The 24,333-nt window shown below is 38.6% G+C and overlaps 2 protein-coding genes across 2 annotated transcripts; one reads left to right on the top strand and one right to left on the bottom strand.

The window, feature by feature from the left end:
* Window positions 1-4,567: 4,567 nt before the first annotated feature.
* On the top strand, window positions 4,568-20,732 carry LOC148084505 (cyclic AMP-responsive element-binding protein 5-like). Its single transcript, XM_087787580.1, has 11 exons — window positions 4,568-4,602; window positions 7,806-7,872; window positions 8,587-8,680; window positions 9,206-9,315; window positions 10,209-10,426; window positions 14,119-14,245; window positions 14,428-14,499; window positions 18,572-18,898; window positions 18,969-19,235; window positions 19,307-19,415; window positions 20,167-20,732. Exons 2-11 carry the CDS (start codon window positions 7,819-7,821, stop codon window positions 20,214-20,216), a joined length of 1,428 nt encoding a protein of 475 aa, XP_087643706.1. The 5' UTR covers window positions 4,568-4,602; window positions 7,806-7,818; the 3' UTR covers window positions 20,217-20,732.
* A 511-nt stretch (window positions 20,733-21,243) lies between these two features.
* Window positions 21,244-23,947, bottom strand: tril (TLR4 interactor with leucine-rich repeats). Its single transcript, XM_087785947.1, has one exon. It carries the CDS (start codon window positions 23,900-23,902, stop codon window positions 21,635-21,637), a length of 2,268 nt encoding a protein of 755 aa, XP_087642073.1. The 5' UTR covers window positions 23,903-23,947; the 3' UTR covers window positions 21,244-21,634.
* Window positions 23,948-24,333: the final 386 nt, after the last annotated feature.

Raw genomic sequence — 24,333 nt, 5'->3', positions numbered from 1 at the left:
CTATCATTATATTTGGAAACGTTTAGGTCTAGTATAATAAATAGAAAATGAAATAAAATAAAATAAAAATTCCAAACGAATCACCATCTGCCGATCTTTTTTTTTCAAGATTATTGGTCATTTTTATTGGATTTCTGTGGTTAAATAAAGGAATCAAATCCTGTTAATAAAAAATGTTTGTTTTTGTTTGTTTATAAAACAAAATCTTCAATCATGTGAAGTGAACTGGCAGAGGTATGTCCTATCATCAGATCAGTTTTATCTTGATCTTTAAAGTATATACTTTTTTGAATATTGTTCTGATTGTTTAAGAGCTTTGTGACCCTGGTCTAGAAAAGCGCTATACAAATAAAAATTACTTACTTACTTACTTACTTATGGCAAACCATCACAAGGTTCAGAATGTCAACCGTAATTCCCTGATGTTTTTTTTTTCAAAGAAAATATGTATAATGTTGTCCAGAATTCAGGACAACAAGAATCAACATGATTAGTCGGACTAAAGACAAAATACCTATATCATCTATCACTTGCTCACTCTAGTTACTTGCTCTTATACTTACACTTGTTAAATATTTAATATACATAAATCCTAACTTCTGTGTATTCATCACTTTTGTAAACAATGTAAGAACGACTTTGTTTGTGGTAATTTCCTTTTGTGAACTGAATGAAGCTTGCACAATGATTTTTTTTTTTAAATATTCATGATACTGCTTGAATGTTAAAAAATATATTGTTTTTTTAATTTTAAGTGTCAACTTTGTCCTGGGTTGGTTTATGGCCGTCTTATGGCAAACCATCACAAGGCTCAGAATGTCAACCGTAATTCCCTGATGTTTTTTTTCAGAGAAAATATGTGTAATGTTGTCTAGAATTCATGACAACAAGAATCAACTGCAATGGTTTTTATGAGCCCGGGCAAAGCCAGGGACCCAATTTCTGTTCAACGTTAAATGGCTTTTGAATAAAGTGTATCACATTGAATCATAGAATTTAAATAGTTTTGATCATATTGCTAAGAAGGTGCAGCAAACTAACAACTTAAACAAAGGTAATTAAACTACCATAGTCTATTAGTAAAAATAATTCACAGGTTTATACCATGTAATTATCAACAATTGCAACATCTAAAAATCAAAAGACTGTAGATAGTTTTAAAGTTAAATTGAGGGCTAATAAAAACAGAATAAATGTTTAAAACATTCCAAAACTGACCATGTTTAACCTTGTTTGACATTTGAATTTGACAACTGTTCTATTCCTAAACGTCTCTTTGTTTTTCACCACTGAGCCTAAACCTTGTCTACATGTCAGGATAACTTCAAGCTGGCTTCACCGTCACGTGTGTGGATCCAAGAGAAAGGAGAATGTCTGAGGTCACCGGTGTCAAATTAACCAGGACCGTCTGTTCTGTGTTGAACCTGTTAACGGAGCATTAAAAATAGCCCCGTTATAAACTGGGCGGCGACTTCGGGCAAACACACCTGGACGGCGCAAAAAAGTAGATGTTTTTCTGACTCAAAAACCCAAACATAAATATGAAATGAAGCGATTAGCGACTGCAAAATTAAAGCCAGAAGGACAAACAAATGACATCACCATTACTCACAAACTCACACATGCAGAATCAGAGTCGGTGACATCACCGGCTCCGTCAGGTGCTCTATCTTCCACAGTCGCACAGCATAAACACACTCATTAGACACAGACATTGACACAAGTAGGCTCAGGACATTGACGCAGTGTGCTATACCCTTGCTCCAATGAAAAGTGGAAGCATGTGTGGCGAGAGCAGCAGGGGAAACATCTATGCTACAGTGGCAGGAGTTGAAGGAGGGTCGATGCCACGGCATCGTAGTTCTGATGATGACTGCGGCCTCAGTGCTTGTGCATTGTTGCATAGAGGTATTTGAATATGCGGTTTGACTGCGATGAATACAGAGAAGTTCTGGTCACGCGCCGGTTGGACCTCTGCCCTGAAATGCCTGTATTATTTTCTTACAAACGAGGTGACATCAAGCTCTGAGCATGCAACTCTCTCGAGCTCCTCGTCTGGCCGTTGAAGCCACGCTGGTGTAAGTATGCCAGATGTAATGGCTGGTACAACCACAGAGTTGCTTCTAATCCTCAATGTAATTCGCTCCAGGGCACCAACTAAAGACTTCCTGGCAAATGTAGTTCGTACTCTTCACTGTGCGCTACACTGCACGCACACACACACACACCTACACACACACATGTGCCAAACCAGCTTTAATCTTTCCCAAACACACAGCTCTGATTCACATTGGAGGAAGAACTCACAACATACGGTGACATCATCGCAACTTCCTATTTCTCCGAGTTACCACGGCTACCAGAACCAGCCGACTTGAGCCATTGGTGGAAGATGAGTCAGTAGGGCTCGGCCCAATTTTACTCTTGAACTACAACAAAAGCAGACCCCTCTCTGTTCAAGCCTGGCGAGCGCACCGGACGTTCTGACCATACAAGGAGGAGAGATTATCTCAATGGGAAATAGAGAGAGTCGAATATCTGTGTCTTGTTTCAATGAGGGCATGTGATGAGTTCATTGTTGATATGTAACACGCACACGTGTTGAACATGATTTATGGCACTAAAGACAAAATACCTAATATCATCTATTACTTGCTCACTCTAGTTACTTGCTCTTATACTTACATTTGTTAAATATTTAATATACATAAATCATAAATCCTAACTTCTGTGTATTCATCACTTTTGTAAACAATGTGAGAACGACTTTGTTTGTGGTAATTACCTTTTGTGTACTGAATGAAGCTTGCACAATGAATTTATTTTTTTTAAATTTTCATTATAATGCTTGACTGTTAAAAAATATATTTTTTTATTTTATTTTTATGATGAGGAATTTTATATACTGTATTTTTTTATATATATATGTTGGAAATTGAGGCATACATATGTGTACATACTAATATTTTCCCCATAATATTTGTTCATTTACAATATTTGGTTTTGTGGAATTGTTCATTTTGCTATAGCTAATACATATAAAAGTAACTAAAACTATATTTACATACTGTATATATATATATACATACATAAAATATATATATATATATATATACATAAAATATAAAAACATGTATATTAGTATATCATTATTATAATAATATTATTACTTATTATTATATATAGTATTAATATAAGTATTTTTGATTTAAAAAGGGTTGTTGAAAAGTAATGAATAATATTTGGCCGGAGGAGAAAAATTAAATAAATGAATTATGTTAAAGAAGAATACCATTGTGTTCTTTCAGAAATACCAACTATTTAAGAAAAACAAATGATGCAAGTGGGTTAACTTTTATATTAGTTATTTTATCAGTCTCTGATAGCTAACCAACAATTGTATTTTGTACTCATCATTATAATTTAGTTCAACATAGAGCAACTATAGCCTGTTTTACTTTTGTTTTATTTATCTTTTCTTGAAAGAGTTTTGAATTAAATTGATGAAATGTTTAGAAAATAAAATATTATTTTACTTTATATTTAAAAATCTGTAGCTTATTAAGCTATGTAATAAAAGGTCATGGCATAATGACGTTAATTTTATATTATTTAGGTTTTGTTCCTTCTTTCTATAGACGTCATGACCCCCTACAACAGTCACAGTGTGTATAGGAGACCACTATGGGAAAAAAAATAAAATATATATTTTTTATTATTAAAAAAATTCAAACATTTTTTTTAAATAATTACTTTTTAATCCGGGCTACAGTATTTCAATATTGTGTAAGCGTAAAACAGTATGAAAAACAATACGATATTATTATTTAAAATCCGCCAAATAAACAAAACATCGTGGAAAATATATTTTATTAAGATTCAACGACATATTTAATATGTATTATAAAATGTTTTCATTCATCTGAAAAGCTAGAGAATATACTAACTTTTACAGACAAACATTTTACTTCACTTTTAACTTGTATTAGATTAGAATAAGATTGACATCTGATAGGAGTCCGATCACAGGTGTTTTTATTGTCAAGTTCGTTCGTGTTCCTCGGCCAGGTAGCGTCCCTGAGCATGATGTCATGGTCACGTGGTTGGTAATGGACCACTTTTCAATGGAGTCAGTCGTGCAGACGTCAGTCGTGAGGCTGTAGACACACATTAAAAGAAAAAAAAAAAAAAAAAGTTCTGCCGAAGTTTGAAGTCATCCTGGCACGACTTCTCTCACACCCACGCGCTCCGTGTTCCATCACGTCGCTGACTGACTCCAGGACCAGCATGCAGTGCCGACCCACTTTTTCGCCCGGCCGGTTCTGTGAGCCCGCCCCCCCTCCGGCAGCCCCTCTCTCTCTCTCTCTCTCTTTCCCCTTCCCTCCCTCTCTCCCTCTCTCTCTCTCTCTCTCCGCAATGATTTAGAAGTTCAGGAATCCCACGTGACGTCACCGCAGCGGTGATGTAATGCTTCTGTAAATAGATCGTATTGTAATCTCGCTCCAGTCCAACGTGGTTCCTCTCTGGAGCAGCTCTCCTCTCCACCAGGAGGTACGGCTATTTTACATTCATTCACAAACTCCACCGCTCAGCTAAAGGCAAGTAGTCTCTCTCTCTCTCTCTTTCCTCTTCTTTCTTTCTTTTATTCCCTTCGTTCTCTCCGGTCACTTCGGAGGAAGTTGCGGGAGCCATCATGTGTTTTTGAGGGGGGAGTGACAGGCGGACATGTCCGACTTGTTGATGTGTGGAACAGGTTCTATTTACTCACCCGTCGTAAGAGACGCATCTTTTGGGGTTCGGGTCGGAACCTTCTCCAGAAGTTGCAAAAGTCCGAACCGCCGCTACACGCGTGCACAACTTTTGTCAAACTCTTTTTTATTTTTTTATTTTTAATTTTCCGAGGGGAAGTGGCGGGAAAATCTCTGTCGTTAATTCCTTATTTGAGACACGTTTTCATGAGATATTAATCCGGGGAATTATAGCAACATGTTGTCGGATTTAAGATTTGAGGTGACGTCACCCCGGGTTGACGTAATCAATGCTGGAAATGTGCTGAGTCTGCTCATATTCGCGAGCACGACAGACGGCAGCGGTTTCTGTGTCTGCGCGTCGAACCGTCTGTCGCTCGCGCTCCTCTGTTTGTTGACACTTTTCCCATTTAAAGAAAGCCATGAAGTCACCCCTGGTTCGTGAAAGGAGGGCAGAGGCAGGTCCGAGCCTGTCAGGAGCCGCACCGCCCTCCCTCTGCCGGCTCCCATTCCTGCTCTCTCCTTCCATTCATTGTTTTCATCGCTCTTTATCTCTCTTTCCATCCCTACTTTCCACTCTGCCCACGACACGAGAACGTTTCCTCTTTTTTAATCTCCACCTTGACAGCAAAATCATGTTTGTCCGTGTCTTTCTCCACAATAGCAACGAAGCTCCATCACATCAATTTTAAATGGATTATTGAGATTTCTGTGGACACTGGCTAAAATGTAGTTTTAAAAAAAGTTTCTATCAATTAATATAGTTGAACAATAATGATCCATCTGCTTTTTTTAAGTGATATTTTTCCCTTAATTCAAACTTCCTTAATTTTCTACTCATCCTCATGTTTTGGGATTATTTTCAGAGTAATCTGTATATTTTTTGTTTCATAGGCAAACATGATTATTCATTCAACTGTATAGGGTCTTGAGATAACTTTGTTATAATAAGACACTTTAAATGAAATGTAATTTAATTTAATTGATTATCCATTTTAATAAAGGGATTGAAGCTCAGTTTTCTTCGAGCACCACAGAGGTATTCGGATGATTTTAAGTGCTTTATTTTGGACGAAGATAAAGACAACTGAGCTCCAGTCGCTACGTTAAAATGAACAAACATTTTTGCCTATAACTCTAAAAAAGAAAAGACTATTCGGAGAATAATCCCAACTCTTAGTCGACACGAGGGTGAGTAGAAAATGAAGTTTTTATTTTGCGTGATCTATCACTTTAACTATTCTGTGTCCCTGGTTCTAATTCTGCAACTATAAATAGATGATGCTGACACAGAACTGAGGGACATATATGTGCTTGCGTATTCTAATACATTTTTATCTTTGATTTACTATTACAAAAATACATTCAAAAGTGTTGTAGTCGATTCTATGTTTCATTTAGAGAGTTCATGCTTTAGTGTTTGCAACATAATAATGAAATAATGATCTTATTTGCATTTGAAGCATAGAGTATTCTTAGTTGTGTATGTGTTTAATAGACACATCATTTATATATTGTTCAGGCCTTAACCAAAGATGGTGTATTTTAATGATAGAAGTGCAGAGATTTAAAATATTTTTAAATCATTAAAGAGTTTTTTTTTTCAATATCTCAAGTTATTTCGTCCATGTGCTTTAAAGGATCTATTTAAATAATGTGTTTTCCCAAAACCAATTGGTTGAAATTGTGTGCAAAACAATTATTTTGTCAAATAAAAATATCAGATACACACGTTCCACAAACTAAAACTAGACATATGAGTGAAACTGGCTGAATAAAACTATTATTTAAATAGATATTTGAAACACTTATCTTTGATATCCAATCCTAAAACATTTATTTTATAAGTAAACTTCAAAACTAACATTAAATAAACATCATTAATAAGAAATGAACCAGGAGTTTAAAGAAGCTGTTAATGTCTGATAATGAATTGAAATATTATATGATTTTTATATTGATATGCATTCATGCCTTGTCTGTAACTCAAGTGTAGTGGAGAGATTGGCGAGATAAAAGAGGAGTTACAAGCACAAAGTAAAAGAAAATACTCCCTGATATTGTCATTCCATCATGATAACAAGCCTGCAGAGGACCCTCAGACACAGCCGGCTCTGTACGCATCAGCCCCTGGTAGGGGGTAATTATGGCCAATTATTTGAAGAGTTCTCCACCATTCTTTCTTTTTTCCACTCAAAGAAATGAAGTAATCAGTTAACTGACCTCCGGCTGCCTTCTGACCGCTCCATGAATGAGACCCAGAGACGCTAGTGGAAAAGTATAGTGGTTAAAGCACCGATATGTAACATTCACACATTTACTTTTTATATTTTCTGCAATGATTGGTCATTTAATTTTTTACAAAATACGTATTGTTGCTTTAATAGGGGCGAAAATGCCACAAAATTGAAGATGTTTAACGTAATTTCTGTACTTCTGTGTGTAATTTATACTGTAAAATTTGCCTTTAATAGACAGAATCGTTGTGTATTTCTCTCTTATAAGTTGTGTTTAAATGAATGTATGTCACCACAAAATACTATAAATTGGCAACTGAATGCTTTTAAGATTTATTTTTGTAAAGGTTATTTGTCTACAAAGCCAAGATGGCATCCATTACTTTGAAAAATATGGACGTTTAATAATAATAATAATTATTGTTTTTTATTTTATTTAAAAAAGAAAACAGTTTAAATTGTCTTTTTTTCTTTCGTCAAAGCTTAATTTTGTTTGGTTCTTGCTTTGTTAAGCTCTAACATAAATGAACCCAAGTTCAAAATGCTCTTTTATTGAACACTTGAGCTCCATCAGATCCTAATAGTTGTTTGTGCAGCAGCTTCTAATGGTGAGTCTTCAGCTCATGACAAGCCCGGCTCGTAAATCCTGAATAATAAGAGGACAAGTGGATCGGCTGACCTTGAATAAGTGATATATGTGAGTGTTTGTTTCTGCGAGTGAAGATACGTAGAAGCCACCTGGGTGACCTCATCGTGTTGTAATTGTGGTCTGGAAGTCCTTCACTGCTTCACGTGTTGCTCTTATTGTGCGTTTGTTTAGGCCTGTGTGGGACATGAATGACAAACAGGAAAAGCCATACATGTGCCAGGCTGCAGGCTGCTCTCAGGTCAGTTCATGTTTCCTTCACAGAGAGCTTGAGATTGTCGGCTAAATGAGTTGTAAAGAAGACCCCTGAGAAAAATGTCAATATATTTGAAAATTGACCAAAAGTATGTGTTTGTCATTAAGCAATAATTAAAATAAGATCAAATAAATGAATTCAATAATTGATATATATCATAAGACATTACTAACAATATACTGTATATACATACTACAAAGTTCTCAGCTGTAAAAAAAAATAACTTCCATGATTCACAATACACAATTATCATTTCATTGTTTAAAGTTACATTATTAAAACATCATATGATGTGAACAAAATAGTGCATATTTTATGGAATTATTCAAGCGAGAAAAAAGAGGATCATCAGAAAATTCAATAGAAATCTGTTCTATACCTTTATATGTGAGAATTAAACATTGTTATTGTATTAATAAATATAAAATAAATCATAATTGAGGCATGCTAAATATTGTGAGTGAATTTGTATTAATCATATTTCTTACTTGATTCTTGAAACTCAACTCAAACTTGTAATTTATGTGGGTAAAATCTAAAATAATTACACTTTCATGAATTTTTTTTTTTTTAATACAACGTTATAGCTTTATTTTACATTACTATGTTTACAGACACAACACTGAGATAGCTCCAAATGTTGTTTCTCAAGGCTAGTTTGTCGTATTGTTGCAAATAAATTTGCTTCTTTTGTCACAGCGTTTCCAGTTAGAGGAGCATCTGCTCATCCACAGACACAAACATGAGATGACCCTCAAGTTCCCCTCCATCAAGACGGACACGCCTTTTTCAGGTGACATGTGGCTTTTATTTATTCCTCCCTCTTTATTGACTTCATGTTTGAGTGTGTCTTTGAAGAGTGCTTGGAAGTATGAGGAAGTCAAGGTTGACCACTCTGTGAAACTTGATGGATTCTTTGTTGAGAAGGTTTAAAGAAAAGCAAGTCAAGGAGCTCATCAGAGAAAGTCTCAAAGCAGTAAAGTTGTATAACTGGTCAAGATGTTTCCTCTAAAAGACGTGCTGAAGAGCTTATAACACTCAGTTAATCTGGGACAGATCACGTCTCCACCAGAAGAGACAGAGGAAAGATATGATCTCTTTCCTTCAACTCCTACCTTCATGAAATAAAGTTCCTTCAATTCAACCAGACTCCATTTTTTACAGGATAATTAACAATATTTTTAAACTTTTGTTCGATTTGAGGGTTTTGTCAGATCCTACCTCAGAGAATATGACCCAGAATCTTACGTTTCTTGTTTGACATGATAACAAACCAATAGCTGAGACTAATGATGTTTTTTGTGACACTATTTTTCAGACCAGACACCTACGCCGACCCATTTTTTACAGAACTGTGAAGAAGTCGGCCTCTTCAAGGAGATAGAGGAAGAGTTCCTGCAGGCACAGGAGGAGGAAAAGAAGAAGCAGGTATATTGATATCTTCACTTCAAATGATTCTAAGGTACAGATTAAATGAGATTAGTGTTTAGAGGTACAAGACTAATAGTCAAGGCTGCCTTAGCTGAGATCAACCCCTGAACGTTTTGAGTCCATAACAGGACAAAGACAAAGGCAGACATAGTCAATAAATACCTTTTTTAATGGAGGTTCTGAACAAGGGCGAAAAAAAAATGACATAATGTTTACAATAATGGTATGATGGGTATCATTGAATAAGTGGGAAAATAATCAAAGTCCATTATGCTTAATATGCTCTGTTATAGCTCGAGACTGGGCGAGACAGAGAGAATCTCAGACCAAGACAGACCAAGACCTTACACCAAGACAACATGACCACGAACTGTAGAGACCAAGAAAAAAACAAATCATGATCAAGACAAAACCAACACCAAGAACGAGATCATACAACATAGAGACAACGACAACGACAACGACAACGACAACGACAACGACAACGACAACGACAACGACAACGACAACGACAACGACAACGACAACGACAACGACAACGACAACGACAACAACAACGATGACGACAACGACAACGACCCTTAGCCTGTACAGACCAAGACCAGACACACCTTCATTAAGTCTGTAATACACATCAACTTAAAAAGGAAAAATAAGTATACGTGTTTAGAAATGGTGAACTAAATTAGGAAACAGATATTCTGTAGGTATTGAATGGCAGGTCAAAATATGAGTTTGTGTTTGGTAAGTGTTTCTAGAACTGAACTCTTGCTAAGATGTCATCTTTTACCTTGTTTTCACTTCATGGAATGTGGCCCTCATCTAATTTAAGTTTGGGCCCCACTGAGATGACTTAATAATAATAATAAAACAATGTTTCTGGATTGCAGACTCTTTCTCACAATGGACCGTCGTGTATGAACCAGCAGCAGCTCAAAGCTCAGCTCCAGCTCCAGCACCCCCCCCAACACCAGCCACATCTCCATCACCCACAGAGCCATGGCTCCGTGATGGGCCTGTACTGCAGCCTGGCCTCCCAGCAAACCTCGTCCTCCTCTCACTCCGGATCAGTCATCACTCAGGCGCCGTCTACTCTCTCACACTCAGGGTGAGTTCAAGTGTGACTTTGATGAGTGTTGTTGAGCAACAATTGTCTGGTGTTGGAGTGAGACACAACATATGCTGCTACACTCATGCTAACCATTGAGCACTGAGACAGAGTGTACCTTTAACAAGGAGATCATTTCACACCTCATTATGAAAAACACTTTATAAAATCAAAAAACATACCACGTGTCAAAATCAGTCTCTTAACCACTAGACCAACAGGTATTATATAAAGCATCTTTGGTTTGTGAGAACCAAGAGTCAATAGGTTAGTTACAGGACAGTTACATGTTAATATGTGTTTGTTCAAGATCTTGGTATAACTTATTGTAACCTTATTTGTATTACGCGTGACAGTTATTCTAACACCTTGTTGTTTTTTGTTTACGTCAATGCACCTATTTTTTAGGTTGATAAATAAACACTTCGAATTTGGCTTGGAAATTGGATTGAACACACACACAAAACATTTTTCTTAAATTTATATAGCACTTTTTTAACAGTGGTTACAAAGTTCTTTACATAAAAGCAAACATATTCAGTTAAAAATGACACAACAGCACAGTAGTAAAACAAGATAAAACAAAACACATTCCATTCAAAGGAAAACGGTATTAAATAAAATGATAAAACACTGCAAATAAGAGAGAGTAAAAGCCCATTGATGAAACCAGTTAAGGGTTAAGGGGTGACATCATATCAAAGCCAATCTGTAAAAGTGGGTTTTTAAAAGAGATTTAAAGACACACAAACTTTCCGACACACCTTTCTGACTTATCCATAGATAATGTCAACATTGACAACCCAAAACATCTCTGCAAATTATTTTCTGGAGAAGACAGGTCCAGAGTCCAGCCATGTTTCCATCACTACCAACCTTCCTGACGAATTATTTTCCTCGTGATGATGTCAATTTAGATTCCAGCCGCATACATGAACCCGAGCTCCCACATTCATCCTCCTCATCTCTTCCACGCCTCTGATTCTTATGATATGGACTAGTGTGTCCCGGCAAACCTCCACATACGCTCCTCAAAGTCGTTCGTCCTTCAAGAAGGACCTGTTTAAGTGATTTTCTCGACAGATAGCTGTCGTTTTGACATCATTTAACAACGAAACAGATCAGATCTAGGATGTAAACAAGGAGAATGAACCGGCCTCCTCCAAAAATGTAATCAATGGGATGTAAACATGTATTCGAAGTGATTGTTGTTTACACTCACATGTCCGTATGGTGCATGACATATGACTTATACTATAAATAAAACATGCATGAAAGCAAACACAAAAATCTGAAGATTTGACAGTATTTGCCAGAAAACCTTCTTAATGAGAATATCTCTCTCATCATGTCCTTCCATCGACGTGGAGCACTTTGCCTTCTAGCTTGTAGACAGACAAATGCTGTTTCTAATTCCGTACGAATCAAGGTACCGGAAGTTAGTCATCGGCACTAAAAAGTCCAAACATCTGTCCAGGACCAGACGGAACTATGGGGAGCGATTTATACTCCCTTTTAGTGGCTTCAGTACGTCGGTGCCAAGTGAATCGAGACAGCCTGTTAGTCAGGGCAACCAGCTAAGTTCTTCCAAATGAACGACGGATAAAGTGTCTGACTGTTTCTCCTGGTGTTTACCCTGCGTTTCCATGGCGACCTGACTTTCTGGCTGTCAGCCCGGGAGAGCTGTTGTGGTTACATTACGAAAATCTGTTTTGGTTTGTCTCTACTTTGTTGTACACTCAATGAGTTGCATACCGAGGGGAGGGGGGAGGGTTGCCGATGACATCATTGCTGGTGACCTCAGCTCAGCCACGCTGTCCGATTGGCCGAGAGCCGGAGCGGTTAGGTCAGCACATGGCACCGGGGTCCGCTGTTTCCCCCCGCTGTGATCTCTCGGCTCCTCCCCTCCCTCCCAAGCTGTCACTTTCTTTTCCCATGTTTGTTTTCATTCCCTTGTTTTCATATCGTCATACTTTCCATTGTCACGGCTTCACCTCCAACCTCAGCTTGCACTTCTCAACTGTTTGTTTTACCTCAGCGGAGAAGAGTGTGTATCATAACACACTTATCTTATCGTACCGCACCATCTTATAACAAATTGAGAAACTTAAGTGATATTTATTGATATGACTTCCTTTAGACTTCCTGTCGTTGTCGGTTAATAAAACAAATGGATTCAATGAAATTTGCAGATTGAAGTTTATTTCCCAGAAGACTATTGAAATGTAGCAAAAATATTAAATCAGATTTGGATTGAAAGGGCCGACGACAGTTCCTGTAACGTTTTTATTTCACCTTTTCAAGTGTTATATTTGATGGAAGTCTTAAACCCAACTGGCTGTGGGTACATTTCTTTATACGGGTGGTTGGCTATGAGGTTTTTAATTTGTTTTTGTTTTTGCATGTCTTGGATGCATATTTGAATTCTATTTTGATTTTAATGATTTTCTGTGTTTTCTGTGGTTTCACTGTGAATTTGGACATTTGGTGTTTTGTTGTTTGCGCCAACCACAACTATATAATCAAAGCCATATCAAATTGGACATTAATTTTGTTCCCTAACCATTTGCCAATCTAGAGAGCCACAGAATATCTACTCATAGGCTGCAAATGGCCCACAGGCTAGTTTGAGACCCCTAGTATCAAACTTTCAAGGCCCAAGATTAGTCATTGTTTGTCTTTGTATTTGGTCTTTTTATTTACAAGTTTTATGGGTCAAGCTAGTTTGTCAATGTATTCTCCTACATAAATCTAAATAAGATAAGATAATAGATTTGTTCTTCATTTTCTAACCTAAGTCAATATTGTCTTTGGTCATGTGTTTTTTCCGTAGAGCACGAGCAGTTCTCCAAACTTACAATTACAATTCCAGTTATTACCTCAACAATACTCCAAGGATTCCTAAACTACAAAGCAACACTTAAAAACCTTGTAGTGTCCATTTATGAATGCATCAATTACGCCTCTTCAAGAGTAGAGAGTGCCAAAACATTACCAGACCAGAGTAATGGATCCTGTCTTCCCAAAGCGAGCACAAGCCAACTACTGCGTCATCCTATTGCTCAGCCCTTTAGACAATGTTTACAGCAAACGTGAGGCAGAGGAGCCTCCAGCCTGAACCAAGACAACAACAAAGAATATTTTTCTTCAAAAAGCTCTTGAAGGTTCATTTTTTAAAGAGTTTTCATCGTCAATATGTCAGTGTAGACATTGTCAAAGTGACAAATGTCATGGGTGTTTGGTTATGTTGAGGGGGAGTTAAGTACTTTTACTAAATATCGCTAAACCATTTCTCCAATTATTGTTTTTCCTTTTTTTACTAATTTGGCAAATGACCTGGCTAAACTCGTGACCAACCAACCTTAGTGTCTATTAGCATGAACGCTTTAAGTATATATTTCTCCATACTGAAATATTTATGAGCCAAAAATAATAACAATTAAATTCTATACATCTTTAAAATCTGGGAATAGGTGATCGCTTACCACCTGGCAAAATACTTTATCCAGGGAAAATACTGACGTCTCACAAAGTCTCTTAAAACACATTTGTGAAATTCTATTTGTCCACATTTTTTTAAAAATACTGTTAAAAGCAGAGGTTTTTGTACAAAAGCTCACAATAACAATATCTGTCATCTTCAAGAGTTCCTTAAACAATACAGTCATTTTTCTATTTTTGACCAATCACAGGTCATTGTCTGGACCTCTGTCCTCCCTCCTTTACATGCGAAACAGACATCGACAACCACTGGCAGCCTCCTTACCTGGACCCCTGCCTGATCCCGCCATGCAAGGGGCATCTGCTCAGCACCTGCCAGTAAGTATCAGGATTAATTCTCACATCTGCTCGCTAATTCAAGAAAGGTGTTCGTTGGAAACTTTACCTGAGAGAATGAACAATAGTTAAGTCAAGCTAATGTCATCATAGGAAAACTATTAATATGAACCATTTTTCTTTCTTCCTCCGGAGGATATTTATCAACGTTTCTTTTTCTTCAGCTGGAGAAGCAGATGTCCTGTATTATGGGTGGACCTGGTCCCGTCCACAACCCTTCTTGTTCCTCGCCTCAGGTAACTCAATTTTTAAATCAATCTTGTGTGTAGATAATGTTGCTCAAGATCTGGATTTATAAGAATATCAGAATACAGCATTTACCCTCTCATTGATTTCATTGTCTAAAAATATGCAAGAGTTTTTAGATTGTTTTCTTGAGCCATGATTCGCAGTTCAAGGTCATAGATTAGACTAGGTCCAAACATTAGGCAGAACAAGCATTACCATCTGGAAGCTTTGCAGTAAAGCCTTCTAGCTAACACTTCCCAGATTTTAAAATCACATACTAGCAAGAGCTGTTGATCTGACGCCGTGTCTTACACCAGCTACAAATCCTCAACACCTTTGTTGACTTTAACCGGTTTTCCATAGTGTCCAGTAGCACAGTTTAATATACTTAATATATACAGGGAACTTCAAATAAAATGCATTTTCATTATTATTAAAGATACTCAAAAAATATGTAACATTTACATATGATTTTGTTTTTCACATTCACTGTAATGGTTTCATTTCAACAGTCATGACTCATGTGGTAGAAGTCTCTAGGTATTATTTTAACATGTTCTTCACTAAGTTACTTTGTCTGGACGACCCGTCCAGAGAGTCTGTGGGTGTCATGTGACCATCAAACTGCTTTACAACAGTTGGTCAGAGACAGTGTTTTTTATTTGAAGTACTGGGAGCTAGTTTTCTAGAGTGGGCTGGAGCTTCATGAAGCAGTGTCTTATTCTTTTGAGCTCAGTCGGTGGCGCCCTCTGACATGAGGTTAGCTCAGACCTAGGGCTCCATATATGCGGCCAGCAAGAAAATAACACTATAAAACTGAATTAGTTATTCCATTCCAAAAATTGTATTTCTAGTTCAACTCTACATATACTGTAACTTGTAAAAAATCTTTATTTTAAGACCTTTTATTATCTTCATTTATTCCTTTTATTGGTCCTATTAATGGACAAATTCACATTCATTTTTCTTAGCGCTTTTATATAATATTTATAATAATAAATTGTGAAAGGTATTCAACCCTATAAAATTTTTTTTTTTTAAGTATTTTTTTTTTAAATGAAACGACCAACAATCAAATGTTTATTGTAATTCTATTAATTGTAATTAAATATTAAATTAATATTAACATTTAAATATTCCTCTGGGGCCACATGATATAGCCCTGGAATTGCTAAACCAAACAATTAAAGAGAATATAGAGCAGAGAGTGACATCAAGTGCACTGTGAAAATAATGCTACTGCTTCATGAAGCTTCAACAACCAATCAGGACTGCTCTCCGGTGGGTCTAGTATTGCGTTGGAGTTTAAAGATGTTGTGAATCTGACCCTCTTCCTTCTCTGTTTTCTCTGAGCTTTAATATTCCAAACACGGGTTACAACTGGCCAAGCATTTTATACAAGCATTTTAAAGCTACGGTTAAATTCCCGTCCAGCTATTTGATTCTTCAAACATCTCAAATGTGTTTTTACAAGGCGTTTTATATGAGAGTAAGAATTTGGCTGTTCTGGTTTCTAAAACTGCAGACGCACAAAGTCCCTCAATAGATTGTCATTTAATGAGAAATGGTGTCTGGCTCGACACCCATCTTACGCACGATGTGTTTGGTTTCATAAATTATGTGTCGTCTTCCTGAAGAATCTGACGCGACGCCACGACTGGTGCGTGAAGACGTCGTACAGTACGAGCGGAAAGTCAATGTTTGACGGTGTTTGGTCTGCAGTTCTCAATTCACTGATCCCTCCAGACAGACATATCAATGTGGTGTGTCATCCAGGCCCGGCAGATTCATGATGTAATCACAGGCCACAGTGTCAGGGTGTTTCTATGTAGTAAACACAACTCAAATAGTGAGTGTGTGTGTGTGTGCGTGTGGCAGCAGGGCTGGCACAGACAGTAGTTGACCTCATCCTTGGCAGACGCTCAATGTGCTCCCTTTTTTGTCTGTGATGGGTCGAGGGCGGGTGTGTGTTCTTCACTTAAAGAAATGTTGTGTAACAGGGAGTATGGCCGTGGAGGGGGGGTGGGGGTGATGTCATGCTCCAAACATGACCCCCTGCTCTCGCTCCACTCTGCTGATGGTGGGAGAAAGGTGAGCCGAGGTTGGATTTAGCTGCTCGGGCAGCAGGTCTGCTGTTGCAGTCATACGGCGTGAAGGTGTGAAGGCCGACATTATCCCGCTTGTTGTGGATGATTGGAAGTGTTGCTGAGGTGGAAGAGATGTCCGCCATGTGCTACACATGAATACGCTGTCAGATATGGAAGTATATCAGTGCCATCAGAATATTGAATGGTTAAATTTAATATTTCAAATATTAAAAGGTTGAATTTGTTATAATTTAATTTCAATTATTCAATATATATATATTTTTAATTCAATATTAAAAAAAAAACACCAGACAAATCCAAACGAGTACCGAGTGACTTGATCATACTTGCGTGCAATAACACGATCAGGTGACGTCATCGAAGCGCTGTCTCATCGGTTTAGATATTTTTATTAACGTCTGGAGTTTAAACATCTTACACTACATCTCACGAACAATCAGTAGATTCTGATGTCAAAGGATTTAAGCAGGAAGGATGTTTGACTCTAACGGTCTCATCCTTCTCTATAAGACCGTTTGTTGAAGCCCCGCCCACAACGTCTGTTTAGTGTGACGTCACGTTTGTCTTTTGGAGTCGCGCGTTAGAAACCTGCTCTCGAACTTTTGTCAAGTGACGTCATGTTTTAGAATGATCTCATATCTGGTAAGGGAGACGCTCTTGATAACACTTGTTATGTGAAAAAAATACTTCAAATTGTTTATATTGAATTTAAAAGGCTTCGATTTTTTTATTATTGAATTTCAAAGGCTTCGATTTTTTTTATTATTGAATTTCAAAGGCTACGAATAAAAACATATTGAATCGTAATTAAACTACAACAAATCCAACCTTTCAATATTTGAAATATTAAATTCAACCATTCAGTATTCTGATGGCACTGATATACTTCCATAGTCAGAAGGCCACAAATTCAACACTTGGGTTCAAAAGAAAGTATTTACTGACCGCTCCGTAGTGACATCTAGTGGTGCGCGTTGGGAACGCAGTCATGATCGTGTCTCTCACCTACTCTAAATCTATTTAACTATACAGATTTGCATTCTTTATCTCATATTATGTTATTCATTTTCCCACATATATTTCTCCTACTTTAGATTATTACTAGCTAAAATACTCAACAGTGTAAGTTACATAAGTACATAGGTTTGTTATAATGAGGGTCTGGAGAAAAATTATTTAATGGATTAACTTGAATAGAAATGACAAACAGGCCAAACAATGTCAAACTAATGACCACAACAGAGAGAATAAATAGTGCCCTGGAAAGTAACTGAAATTATGGAAATTATCAATTTAATATGCATGAAATATGGTTAATATGTATTTTAATTTTCTTCATCCCTTTGCGCTTCCATTAAAAGTAACATTGAAATGTTGGATTCTTCCTTTTTAGTATATTATGGTTTAAATTCCATCATATACCACATCTATATATATGTCCAGTACAATAGTATACAATTATTCATTCTATTAAAACATGTAATTTTGTTAATTTTGCTATTATTATTTTTCAATGTTCTTAATATAATTTAAATGTATGTTTCAGCTTTATTTCTACTAAATTTTCCAACAAAGCGTCCATAATAACAAACACAACTGAAAACCTAATTTAAAGCAGCATTCCAATTTCCATGGGTGAAGACCGTTGTTTAATTGTTGAGACAATAGTTTGTGTATGTTTGCTGCTTTTACCTAAAGCAGAATAAATATTGGAAACAACATACATTTAAAAAAGAACTATCACTATATCAGGTAATTCAGTTCAGTTCAGTTTATTTAAAAGGAACATTTGCATCATGCTAGTATCGTTTGCAAACAACGCCAATTTTCATCTAAATTATTAAGTAGTTTTAAATATACCTTATTAATGTTTCATTTTACATCAACATAATTATTCTCAGGATATAAAGATGTTCTAAAAAGGGTCAAAAAAGTCCCTCAAACAAACTCGTGTTCTTCTATGTCGACACAGAGATGCAAACAAACGGTGGGCCATCACTACCAACAGCATCATCCTGGAATGCTTCCCGTTAACAACTCAACTATGGGTCACATGATGGAGATGATGTCACAGCGTCAACAGGCTCCTCCACTACAGCACCATCAAGCCCATCATCCTCATCATCATCATCAACATCATCATCATCCGTCTCTCACCTACCAGCAGCAATGTCACGCGTCGCCACCCCCGCATCACGGGAACTCCCAGAATCACCATCAGAGTGCATCTCACATCCAGGCCCACCCGTCCCCCCCGCCTCACCTGCACCCCTGTTCCCCACCCTCACTCTCCGCACAGGTACGACGCCTTCACTGAACCTCTGCTCAACCATGAACCTGCTCATGACCTGGACTCTTCTCCTCCACAGGTGTCACCAATTGCTCAGCACATGCAGCACTCCCAGCATGCAATGCGGTCAGGGAGCAGCAGCTGCAGCAGCAGTGGTGGTGGAGGTGGAGGTGGAGGAGTCAGTCGACGGAGGAGAACCTCGGACCAGGACCCCGACGAGCGCCGGCAGAAGTTCTTGGAACGCAACAGAGCTGCAGCCACGAGGTGTCGTCAGAAGAGGAAGCTGTGGGTGTCGTCGCTGGAGAAGAAGGCCGAAGAACTGACGCACACCAACCTGCAGCTGCAGGTGAGACTCGCACACCTTCACGAGACTGTCTGACCATGATGGTGAAGGTCGTCTCCTGGTCCTCTGTGCAGAACGAGGTGACGTCGCTCAAGTCGGAGGTGGGTCAACTGAAGCAGATCCTGCTGACTCACAAAGACTGTCCGGTAACTGCTCGGCAGAGAGAAGCTCACGGATACCCCAGTGAGTAGTCCCTGACCTCTGCTCCACGGCGCCCCCTTCATCACCAGCATCTTCAGACGAGTGTGACTCAACCAGAGGAAAATGACTTTTTTTTATTAAATTGACATATTTTGGACAATTCGCTGCATTTACAAAATATAACACATATACAATGTCATTATTTTTCTATTTATATATGTCTGTTCTTAAAAAAATATGGCCTCCAGTTTTTAAAAAAATGAGTTTGATTCCAAAAATATATATTTAATTTTTTTTTTAAAATAAAGTCATCGTTAATGTTAAGTTAAGTAAAACAGAAACTCTATTTTGCTGCAAATAATTAATTGATAAAAAAATCTTAAAATATGTTATTACATAACTTCTCATATAATAAATAATATATGTTCAGGTTTTTTTTTTGCAAAACTAATATTCAATTTTTTTTTTACTAAAGAGACAAGAAAATAGTTCAAATTCATACTTTTAAACATGCAGCAAATGAAAGTCGGTTTGATTTACATTTGGTCATAATGTTGTTTTTTTAGTGTATTATGACGCAGGTACAAAGCACTTAAATCCATTAAATGCACTTTCTTCCTTTTCAGAGAGGCACTAAAACTGTATGATGATATATATGACATATATCTATTTTTAAATATTTCAAATTCAATCAAAGCAACCAAAAAACAACAGGGAAAGTAATTGCGTCTTTCGGTCACTTATCTGCGGGGAAAGGATCCAAAGAAGACCTTTGATAAGAGTCTCTGTTCAGCTGCAGGAGGAAGTCCCGCCTCGATAGACACTTACGTCCTCCACCACTAGGGGGCGGCAGTCAAGATTGTAGAGCGAAAAAGTGTATCGTTAATGTAACCAGGAGAGAATTACACTGAACTTCTGTTGTGTACGACTCATTATTGAAAAATATTTTCCTAAAAAGTGACCTAACTTTTCTAACTGGATCCTCTGGGTTTATTTAAGTTTCTCATTCACAATTGTTTTTTTTCTGCACATGCTCAGTCCATCTTGCTTTTGTATCCTGCACTTTGATGCACTGAGGACAAACTGTATTAGTTAACATTTGTAACTAATATAAAAGCGCACCTTTTGCCTTCTCTTGCGAATAAAAACACAATCAATGTATTTTTCTAATTCCTAAAGTTGTGCTTTTGTATATACGCGTGCCAAGCCATTAAATTGTACAGTATTTTATCAGTATTTCTGTTGACTTTTAACACACAAAGAGAGAGTGAATGAACTACGGGCTGCTTTTTTTGTACTGTGTGGACGTTGACAATCTTTGGCAAGTCTCATACTGAAATAAAAATACTTATTCTCGTATTTTGTGTTCTTTTTAATTGAAAAAGCTGATGTTTACAGACGCATTTCATTCTTTCTTTTTTTATTAGATAAAATGTATATTTAAAATATTTCCAAAAAGATTAGACATTTTTATTTGACAAATTTAATTTGATTTGAAAAGTTATCCTGTGATGCACTGCTGGGTAATAACATTTTCACAAATGGCCAAATTCCTTTCTGTATCTGTTGTGAGGGGAAACAGTTCAAGAGGTCAAAAGATTCATAATTTCATGAAAAAACAATGAATGAATGAAATAATAAATACTTTTTATTTTATTTACAAGTATTTATAAAAAAAACATAACATTTTACGTAAAATTACTTTTTCTTACAAATACTTGAGGGGACAAAAAATGTCTTTCTAAAAACAGACAAATAAAAATGCATGTATTTCCTTGAGAAAAAACACAGCCACGTTATATTTAGATTCAAAATTAATTGATTAATCATAAGTGGCATTGCCCTGGTCTGAAAAGTAAGTGTAAAAAAATGGAAGAAAGACACATTATGGGAAGTTTACTTGTCACTGTGATGCAAAGTTTCATACAAACAAGCAGCAATATTCCTGAATCACAACAATACAACACACACAATCTCAATGAGAGAATATAAACTGCAAATTAGCACCATAGGTGAAATCAGTGATCCATCTGGATGGATTAGAAAAAACACCAGCAGGTGCGAGGAAATAAAAGAGGAAGGAAAAGAAGAGGGTAGGGACCGAGAGTTCCTGTCCAGCCTGATTAAAGTTCTGCTGACCTTAGTGATTCAGTTTCAAACAGATCCCTGACGATATAGAAAAATACATCTTATCTAGGACTATCAGTCAGTCCATGAGCAAAACTGTTATTTTCAATATGCTCAAGAGGAGATACACAGTTCTAGTCGGAGAACCTCTGCATGTCACTGTCTCTGCGAGCACAGCTGTTCTCTTGAAAGCGCTCACACGGGAACTCGATGAGGTCTTCCTCCAGTGGTCCAAGTCGAGACGGGCGACTGCTCTGGTAACTGGTGAAGTCTGAGGAAAGGGCCGCCGTCGCCACGTTGGCACGGAAGGGTCTCCTGGTGGAGTACATGTGGCGCACGTGTACGGCCGACTTCCTCCTCTGCATCCTCTTCCTTAAAGTCCGCGCCAGCCACACCCCGCCGATGACCAGCAGCAGCAGGGCGTTACAGGCCAGTGTGATGACAGTCACGAGCTGTAGGTCAGAGGTCAGAGTGCGTCTGCCTTTTGGTAGGGTCACCAGTCCGGAGCAGTGGTCACGCGGCGCAACATGACACACGGATCCTCCTACGACTCCCTCCACACACACCATGTAGGTCACGTCCGAGCTGAGTTCTTGTAGGGTGACGGAGCGAGCCGAGCCCACGGCATACACGTATCGAGGGAAGCGGTCCTGTGTACCGAACCGGTCGTAGAGAATCCGGTATTGGACTTCATTCTCAGTTGTCCCGGGTGTGTGGCGGTGGTGATCCCTGGTGGTCCAGTACACGGTCACAGTGCTGGACGTGACTTGGTCTACCGTGACATTGGTGATGAACAGGCGGTTGAACACACATGGATCTGTGACCACTGGAAGGTTCTGCTCACGTTCTGACCTCAAGAGGTCAAACTTTTCTCCAGAACGGAGTGCGGGTGATGTTGTGGGGTCAGACTTTGGGTGAGCGGGGGATCTGTTAAGGTCTTCGGCGTGACTTGGGGTGGAAAATACCAGGGAGTCGGGTCGAGAAGTGACATTTGACCTCCCCTTGATTTTTTTCCCAGATGTCTCTTTGGTAAATCGTGACTTTGGCCTTGATGACTCTGTTATTAGCTTAGCTTTCTCAAGTAAGGGTATTACTCTGCCTTGGTCCCCCTGGAGTTCTTGGTAACCCCCCTCTGCCGAAGGGTCCTCTTGATCTTTTTGGCACAAATCGGCCGCGGTCCCGAGGGGCTGAAGCAAAGAGCTATTGACATAGTCCAGATATTTCCCTCTCAGCGTCGCCGGCTGATGACACTGTACGGACACGCTCAGCAATTTCCCCTGAGAGTGAACATCCGTCATCCATCTTTTCAGCCGCTCCATCTGACAGTCACATGTCCAGTTGTTGCCATGGAGCTCAACATCGTAAAGCAAGTCATTCAGTGCAAAGATGTCCCCCGACAAGCTAGTTAGCAAGTTGCTTTTTAGCTTCAGCACCTTCAGATGTGGCAGCTGTTTGAAAGCCAAAGGGTCAACGTTGGAAATTTGGTTTCGACTAAAGTCCAGAACCTCCAAGCGCTCCAGCGGGTCCAGAAGTTTGGCAGGAATCTCCTCCAGCTGGTTCCCATCTATATGAAACTCCCGGAGGCTGCTGAGACCGATCAGCGCCTCGCTGGTGAGGCGGGAGAGTTTGTTGTTGCTCAGGGTCAGTTTGGTCAAGCGCCTCAGACCTTTGAAGACGTTGTTCCCGACGTGGTGGATCTGGTTGTCGGACAGCAGTAGAGTAGTCAGGGACGTGAGATGTGAGAACATGAGGACACCTCGAAGTGTTCGCTGCCGGTTGTGGTCCAGGTTGAGATATCGCAGGTGGTCGAGCTTTGAGAAAGCATTTCTGTGAATGTGTTGGAGGTGGTTGGATTCCAGATGGAGATAAAGAAGACCTTCCAATCCCCTGAAAACAGAGTCCTGAAGTACCTCTATCGCATTGCCATCCAGACGAAGTTTAACCAGGTGATCCAGACTGCCGAAAACCTCAGGTACAATCTTCTTTATGTTGTTATTGTTGGTATAAAGAGTAGTCAATTTCCTTAACGCCTTCAAAGTACCAGGATGGAACGCCGACAGCAGATTATGACCTAAATACAGCTCCTCCAACTTAGACACATTCTGGAACGCTTCAGGGTCAATCCATTCTATCTGGTTGTACTGCAAATTCAACCGGACGAGGTCGCTGTATCCAACAAGGTCCGGTTCAGATATATTTCCAATGAAGTTCCCGCCGAGGCTGAGGACCAGAACCTCCTCGGATGCTGCAGAGGGCTCCGGCACCATCTGCAGCCCGCGGTTGCTGCACAGCACGTGACGTGGTTCCTGACAGTCGCACTGTTCCGGACAAAAGCCGGAGATGAAGCAACGAAGCGACGCGAGGAGAAGGACGAGTCCCGCCAGGAGGTTGCTGGTATCCATTCCCACGGACGCTGATGATCTGATGGTCGCTGCTGCTGCTGGAGGTCTACCATGCTCCACTTGTTGTCACCAACAGTGACCAGAGAGAGGAAAACAAGGCAGCGACTGTGAGAGACATTGTTCTACATTTATCTGGCTGTTCTCTGATGAGGTTTGAGGAAACACTTACCTCCCCTGTAAACGTCCATCCCCCAAGTGGTCATCTGCTGTGAATTACACACACACACACTCACACACACACACAAAGATCCCTCCCACGCAACTCTCTGACCTTGCTATAGCCAGATGTGTGTAAATCTAGAGTTAATATGTGTAAAACAAAATCAGTTAAAAGCTTTTTATCTCAGATGTTAACATGCATTCATTTTTGATACAAAAACATTTCTTGCCAACTAGTAAACACAAACCTTATGCACGCTGAATCTTTCTCA

This window comes from Callionymus lyra, chromosome 3, assembly GCF_982586985.1.
Source record: "Callionymus lyra chromosome 3, fCalLyr1.hap1.1, whole genome shotgun sequence".
NCBI classification, from domain to species: domain Eukaryota; kingdom Metazoa; phylum Chordata; class Actinopteri; order Syngnathiformes; family Callionymidae; genus Callionymus; species Callionymus lyra.
This window is presented reverse-complemented; position numbering and strand designations above follow the sequence as displayed.